At 37.8% G+C, this 7,574-nt stretch overlaps 2 protein-coding genes across 2 annotated transcripts; one reads left to right on the forward strand and one right to left on the reverse strand.

The window, feature by feature from the left end:
- The first annotated feature begins 3,183 nt into the window (after positions 1 to 3,183).
- On the forward strand, positions 3,184 to 4,243 carry LOC104105844 (germin-like protein subfamily 1 member 20). The gene is made up of 2 exons (XM_009614248.4): positions 3,184 to 3,383; positions 3,510 to 4,243. Exons 1-2 carry the CDS (start codon positions 3,260 to 3,262, stop codon positions 4,070 to 4,072), a joined length of 687 nt encoding a protein of 228 aa, XP_009612543.1. The 5' UTR covers positions 3,184 to 3,259; the 3' UTR covers positions 4,073 to 4,243.
- Positions 4,244 to 5,221: 978 nt separating this feature from the next.
- On the reverse strand, positions 5,222 to 6,157 carry LOC104105843 (putative germin-like protein 2-1). Its single transcript, XM_009614247.4, has 2 exons — positions 5,969 to 6,157; positions 5,222 to 5,882 (listed from the first exon to the last, which is right to left on the reverse strand). Exons 1-2 carry the CDS (start codon positions 6,090 to 6,092, stop codon positions 5,320 to 5,322), a joined length of 687 nt encoding a protein of 228 aa, XP_009612542.2. The 5' UTR covers positions 6,093 to 6,157; the 3' UTR covers positions 5,222 to 5,319.
- Between the last annotated feature and the right edge of the window lie 1,417 nt (positions 6,158 to 7,574).

A 7,574-nucleotide genomic window follows, 5' to 3' on the forward strand; every position in this document is an offset into this window, starting at 1 on the left:
GTTTATCTGATGACGAAATCCTCCATCGCCGAACTCCCCACACGGACAACTCCCTCATTGATATATATGGATCACCTCTTACGGGGAAGCAAATTATCATCATTTAGCGAAGATCCTTCCTTGTCATCCTCATCAATTAGATGACGCAGAGGAGAAGTAGTCGAAAGCCCCATTTCGGAAGTAGTCAATGACCGAGCAGGCCTCACCGTAGTAGAAAAATAGAAACGGCTTTTCTCTTGCAGAATGCCGAAGCAGGAGCCTTCTGCCTCCTTGAAGACCCTTAGGCTGCCAAAGAGATTAGAACATCAACTCTTACATAAAGTTGTAATGAGCAAGCGAACACAAGGTCAGAACAACATATGTAAAAGATCACTGTATGGATGAATACAGACGGACAAACTCACCGGTCACTGAAAGCTTGAGCCCGAACTTCTTGATAAAGTCGGGCCATTCACAAATCCCCACTATGTGAGGAAAGACCTAGCTAACCCAGTCATGAATATCCGCAACCAAAGGAGGGGGCGCAGTATCAGATGAACGAGGGAAAGGCAGAATATTAGGCTACAATCAAAGCGAGAAAATTAAGCGCTTAGCAAAAAATAATTACGGGCATAATTCCATGCCTTAGGAAATCCATTCGCGTTGGGCACCACGTCCTCGGTCTTGACGTATAAGTAGCTGAGCCATAATCAATTATTTGCTTTATCGTGCATCTTTACTACCAAATTCTTACTTCCTCGATGGCGAATATGCAACATCGTCCCTCTATAGAAATTAGGTGTGAAGAGGTGCATCAGGTGGCGAAGCGAGATCCCACGGCCAGCCAATTCCGCGTATTTCATCAACATGCAGATAAGTTTGTAGATGTAAGGTAAAAGTTGGGCTTGGGAGACGCAGAAGTAGCAACAAAATTCCTCTACCAATGGGAGAAGGGGAAAGGAGTAGCCTACATAGAACAGATATGCTAGAATGTGCAGTATCTGGGGAAATGAATCTACACCACGTCGCGCTCCGCAGGGACCAGATCGATGTGGGCTAGAATTTTGAACTTCACCCTGAACTTCGAGCATCGATTCCGAGGCCTCGGGGTCGTCCTCGGGTAACTTCGAGCAATTAGATCGAGGATTTTCACTATGAGGAATCACTACTAAAAAATTAGGTTTTAGCGACGAACAAATTCTATAGCTAAACAGAAAATTCCGTCGCTAATCACATTTAGCGACGGATTAGCAACAAATTATTAAGAAATTCTGTTAGCTACGAGCGTTTTAGCGATGACGTTCGTAGCTAATTCAAGTTTTTTTTTGTAGTGAATTATTTCCTCCACCGTAGGGAACCCCTTATCCTCGAGGGCAGCAGAAGCGCTGTCATCGTAAGGAGGCACACACACCGCCAGGGGAGCAAGATTAGATGCCGCACCAGAGCCGGAAGTTGAGTTAACCATAGTCTTGAAGGAATATGTCTAAAGAACTGAATTTGGAAGCAAAAGTCACTAGAACCAGAGGAATGGGCATGCAATGACGAAGCAGAATAGAGACTAGGGTTCAATATGGAAAACAAAACAGAGAAATATAGGGGATTCAATATCGGATAAAAGCAAAACAAACTCAAATGGCCTCAGATCCCTATTTATAAGTGCTCGAGCACCAAAACCAAGAAATCAATCCATCATTATCCAGCGCAGATATCGAAACGACATAGGCGTAATAAACGACACATAGCGTCCGAAAAATACGTCATAATGACGCATGATGTCATGGCGACATTTTGAAAAGACGCATCCCCAAAGCTTGCAACTTACAAAAAGTCATGTTACCACCTTGCCTAAAGCACCGCTACCCAACTTGCTCGCCCGATTTCATCAACAACGACAAAACAGAGTCTGCTCACCAAGGCCGCCCGACCTCGGCCTTAATAATCGGAAGGACTAACTGTATAGGCCAAAAATATGCCATTGGAATATTAAGCATAAAATGGCATTAATGAATGTCATCGGTCGAGCTCGCCTAAGCCATAGTGAGATTAACGGTCGCGGTGTCAATATAAGTTGTGATCGAGATATCAATAGAGCGCAGTCAAAATGTCAACAAGGGTCGAGGTCGAGATCGATTATTAGTGATAAGACTTGTAGCGACTAATTTGTCAGAATATGTTATTAAAAAGGAGAATATGCAAGTGAATATTCCCGGTGTTTGTACTATTAGGGTTTTCTAAAAAAAATGAGCCCATATATATAGAAAGAAGAGACAATGATAAGAGCATGTAATATTTTTCTGATAAGAAGACTTTTGAGAAGAAGACTTCCTTTCGGATAAAAACACAAAGACTACCTTTTTATAAAGATTCTCGTTCATATTATTCACCTCTTTTCCACCAGATCCAAGGATTGTTCATGCAAATCTTGGATCTATCTGTCATCCATCGTTGTCAGGCAGAATATTCATCGTGTCCATTCATTATCGGGTGAATCATTCTTTTTATTTACATAAATTCCATTTATTGACATTTATTGCTAGATATATCTCATTTAATATTGTTGTTGCAAGAGTATTTTATATTTATTGTCATCAATCACATGCGAACTCAGTCCCATCTACTGTGCATCCTTACACTTAATATCTAGAGTCATTATCCTTAACTAGATTTGATCATTCATTATATAATTTTAATAGTTTAACTGGAGATTATATTTCTTGGTCAAACAAAGGTAAGAAAGTATGGTTTGCCTGGCGGGTGGCGTTAGTTGGGTGACAGTCACGTCTAGGTAGTAGTTTGGGACGTGACAAATAAATCAAGATAATTTGTAAACTTAACAAGGATATCAGTAATTTAGTAATTAATGTCAATGAAGATTTAGAATTAAATCATTTCGATTATTGTGTACACATTATTTGGTCGCGTGTGCAATATATATAAGGCATCTCAGTTTACATCTAGTGGGGGTTATATACGTTCTTTTTCTTTTTCCCTTAGGAAGTTTCTATCACATCTTAATTTCTCTACCTGCTAGGTAAATAATATTTAGTCTTTGTAGTTGTTGAAGGAAGCTCCAGCCTCTAGTACTATGCGTTTAAAAAGTTTACCAATTGATGACTTGGTAATATAGAAGCTAATTAATTCACAATTTGTTAAGGAAAAATTGACGACCAATTCAAAACAAATATTTATCTATAAATAGGAAGCTTTACTTATTAAGTTTGTAAGAGATCAACAAAGGAAAGATCATTTAAATTGTTTCATAAGATAGTTTATACTAGAAATGGCTCTCAAAGCATTTGTATTAACCATTGCAATAATGGCTTTGTTATCTTCAATGAGCCATGCATTTGATCCCAGTCCTTTGCAGGATATTTGTGTCGCTGTTGACGACTCCATGGCTGCTGGTATATGATCAAATAATTATTTTGAATGCAAAAATCAATCTGGTCTTAGCAATTTTTATGAATATTTGTGTGCTTTTCTCCTATCCTTTTTGTTTGTTTTTTTAATTATTGAAACTTCCTTTGCAGTTTTTGTGAACGGAAAAATTTGCAAGGATCCAAAGCAGGTTATGGCAAATGATTTCTTTAAATCAGGTCTAAACATACCTGGAAATACCTCAAATCAACTTGGATCTACTGTAACTGCTGTGAACGTCGGCAACTTACCTGGACTCAACACTCTGGGCATTTCATTAGCGCGCATTGATTATGCGCCATATGGTCTCAACCCACCTCATACACACCCCCGAGGAACTGAGATTCTTGCTGTCCTTGAGGGCACACTCTACGTCGGCTTTGTCCTTTCAAACCCTGGTCCAAATATGAAGAACAAGCTCTTTACCAAGATTCTAAATCCTGGAGATGTGTTCGTTTTCCCAATAGGTCTCATTCATTTTCAGTTTAATGTTGGAAAGACTAATGCCGTTGCATTTGCTGGACTCAGTAGTCAAAATCCAGGAGTCATCACTATTGCGAATGCAGTATTTGGTTCAGACCCACCAATCAATCCTGATGTTCTCGCGAAAGCATTCCAAGTTGACAACAAAGTTGTGGATTACCTCCAATCCCAATTCTGGTGGGATAACAACTAAAATAGTAGCAAACTATATTAAGCTACAAATAGTTATGGTTATGTGAACTGCTTGTGTCACATAAATAAGTAATGTTGCCGACTGGTTTTCCTCTCCATTATACTGTGATGTATTGGATGAGGATATGTTATGGCTTGTTATGGAATAAAATTAAGTCTCCTGTTTGTGATATTCATCTTTCTCTTTGAAACAAAGTACAAGCGAAAAAGAAAGAAAAACATTGCTTAGTTCTTGCGGGAGTGGTATGCTTACCATTCACTGTCACTTTCCAGGCAACTTTATTTTTCGCAATCTTTACACCGACGCATAAAAGAAAATTTTATTTGGGATAGATAAGATCCATTCATCCTTAACCAGAAGTATAATATTCGAGTCTTGGGAATGAAATAAATTCTGATAGGGAGCACTAGAAACACACGAGAAATAACAACTTAAGAGATAGTAAACTAAGCAAGTTAAATATTTAGATGTTGCTTATACATGTGTTATTTCACGTTGTATTTTGCAAAAAATAATCACAAGTAGTATATGTTGACGTTACTTGAGCAGTAAACTCTCTTTTCCCTGGACGGGATTGCGGGAGCTTGGAAGAAACTTGGAAATTCACATTAAAATTGTATTTGAAGGGATGCAATAGCTGCAAACATGTAGCAACCAGAAAACCATAGCTGGCTTTTGAAACAACAATAACAACAACCCAGTATAATCCCACTAGTGGGATCTGGGGAGGGTAGTGTGTACGCAGACCTTATCCCTACCCTGGGGTAGAGAGACTGTTTCCGATAGACCCTCGGCTCCCTCCCTTCAAAAACTCTCCACCTTGCTTTTGGGGTGACTCGAAGTCACAACCTCTTGGTTGGAAGTGGAGGATGCTCACCACTAGAGCAACCCATTGAATTAGCAAGTCAATAATCTGTGAGAACTTAACTCTACTTAGATTCCATCTGTCCAAACTTCCTTTGTGGTTTCTGTTTTCTTGTTTATGCTGTTTTCTCTGCCTCAAGTGCACACAGCGTGTAAATTTTCTAATATTTCTCACTGAACCTCAAAGGTAAATGCTTATACACAAGTCTAGTTTTTAAGCCTTGTACTAGTATAGTGATAGACATTCCAGGCATTCAAGCATACGAAAAGATCAAGGAAAACCAGTCCAAAGAACTAGATCCTGGATTTTATTTATGATTTCTTAAATTCAAAAAACAAGAATAAATAATAACATCATAGTATCATTTGGCTTGTACCAAAATTTAGTTGTTGTCCCACCAGAATTGTGATTGGAGATAATCGATCACTTTCTTATCAACTTGGAATGCTTTGGCGAGGACATCAGCATTAATTGGTGGATCTGAGCCAAAAACTGCATTAGCAATAGTGATAACTCCTGGATTTTGGCTGCTGAGTCCAGCAAATGCAACAGCCGTAGTCTTTCCAATGTTAAACTGAAAATGAATGAGACCTATTGGAAAAACAAACACATCTCCAGGTTTTAGAATCTTTGTAAAGAGTTTGTTCTTCATATTTGGTCCGGGATTTGAAAGGACAAAACCGACATAGAGAGTACCCTCGAGTACAACAAGAACCTCAGTTGCTCTAGGGTGAGTATGAGGTGGGTTGAGACCATATGGTGCATAATCAATACGAACTAATGAAATGCCTAGAGTGTTAAGTCCAGGTAAGTTGCCGACATTCACAGCAGTTACAGCTGATCCGACTTGATTTGAAGTATTTCCAGGTATGTTTAGGCCTGATTTGAAGAAGTCATCGGCATTGACAACCTTTGGATCCTTGCATATTTTTCCATTCACGAAAACTGCGTAAAAAATCATTATTAGAAAATGAAAATAACAACAGGTACATGTGAAAACAAACAATCAAATTTTTAGTTCGGTAATTTACCAGCAGCCATAGAGTCGTTAACAGCAACACAAAAATCTTGCAAAGGACTAGGATCAGATGCATGGCTTATTGAAGAGACAACAGCCAAAATGGCAATGGTTAATACAAACAACTTGAGAGCCATTGCAAATTAGAAACAACTCAGTATGTATTGAAACACTTTGTTTATCTGCAAGAAATAAGATTAGAGTGGTGTGCCTATTTATAGATGAAAATTTGTTTGAATCGGACTTCAAACTTCCCCTAAACAAAGTGTGGATTAGGCTTCTGCATTACCAAGTCATCAACGGTGAATTTTTAAATATTTGTGTCGTGATGTTCTGTCAACAACAATTACGACTAAATCTTAAATTTTCTTAGATTGTACAAACAGTTAGCAACTATTATCAAAGACTTAATCATATTTTTCGATGGCTTAATTAAAAGTTAAATCCTCCAGACCAGTTTGGGATTAATGGTCATGACAATGATGGGAAAAAAAATAAGAAAACAATAATAGGAAGAGCAGTTGAGATATGATAGAAACTTTCTAACTATAGAAATAATAAGAATTGAATCGTCACAATATGTAGACGTTATAAACAACATATTAGCAGCCAAAAGAATACAGGAATATCTGAACTTGAACTTACTATCCCTAACTCCTAATTAACATTCAAATCTGATAGTATTCATTTTGGTAAATTTGAAATTTATCAAATCAATAACTGGATCGATTATTGCATTCTTAAAATTAATAAAATTTTGATGGTACAAAAATTTGTGTAGAAATATTACTCTTTCACCGCACTTGTGTTCATCCGTACTTAATTATGTTATTTTCTTTAATTTCTTACTCTCTCCTCTACAATCAAGAACACTTGTGTTTGCACTAAACCACAGGAGTGCGTTATTTAAATAACGTACGTAATGAGCCGAGAATATATATTAATTAAACATGACTAAGAAATAAATATGCAAACTCTTCATACATTTGTCGATTTGATATAAACATCGGAAGTGTAAATAAATTTGTACGACAAGGTTAATTTTTTTTTCTTTCCATTTAACCGCAAGGTTCATTCGCTGAAGGTGATACTGTAACGACCCGGCCTGTCGTTTTGACTATTTCAGTCCCAGTCCCCCATTTACTGTGCAATTTATACCTTACAGTTCATACATAACTTATCGGGTTAGTTGATTCGGGTCCGGAAGGAATTCGGAGTGAAATGAGACACTTAATCTCACAATTGAAAAATTTAAGTTAGAAAAGTTGACCGAATGTGGGCCTACGTATAAAAGACCTCGGATTTGAATTCTGATAATTCTAACAGCTCCGTATGGTGATTTTGGACTTTGGAGTGTGTCCAGAAAGAAAATTATTTGGAGGTCCGTAGTGGAATTAGGCTTGAAATGCCAAAAGTTGCATTTTTGGGAAGTTTGACCGGGGGGTTGACTTTTTGATATCGGGGTCGGAATCCGATTCTGAAAAATTAAAATACCTCTGTTATGTCATTTATGATTTGTGTGCAAAATTTGAGGTCAATCGGACGTGATTTGATTGGTTCCGGAGTTATTTGTAGAAATTAGAAATTTCAAAGTTCATTAGGCTTGAATTGGAGTGTAA

Source organism: Nicotiana tomentosiformis, chromosome 1 (genome assembly GCF_000390325.3).
Source record: "Nicotiana tomentosiformis chromosome 1, ASM39032v3, whole genome shotgun sequence".
Lineage (NCBI taxonomy): Eukaryota > Viridiplantae > Streptophyta > Magnoliopsida > Solanales > Solanaceae > Nicotiana > Nicotiana tomentosiformis.

Bases quoted from the DNA above. Each gene is read 5' to 3' on its own strand.
- LOC104105844 (XM_009614248.4), top strand. From the start codon at position 3,260: ATGGCTCTCAAAGCATTTGTATTAACCATTGCAATAATGGCTTTGTTA. The intron at 3,384-3,509 runs GTATATGATCAA...CTTCCTTTGCAG, and splicing joins TGACGACTCCATGGCTGCTG to TTTTTGTGAACGGAAAAATT.
- LOC104105843 (XM_009614247.4), bottom strand. From the start codon at position 6,092: ATGGCTCTCAAGTTGTTTGTATTAACCATTGCCATTTTGGCTGTTGTC. The intron at 5,883-5,968 runs GTAAATTACCGA...TTTTTTACGCAG, and splicing joins TAACGACTCTATGGCTGCTG to TTTTCGTGAATGGAAAAATA.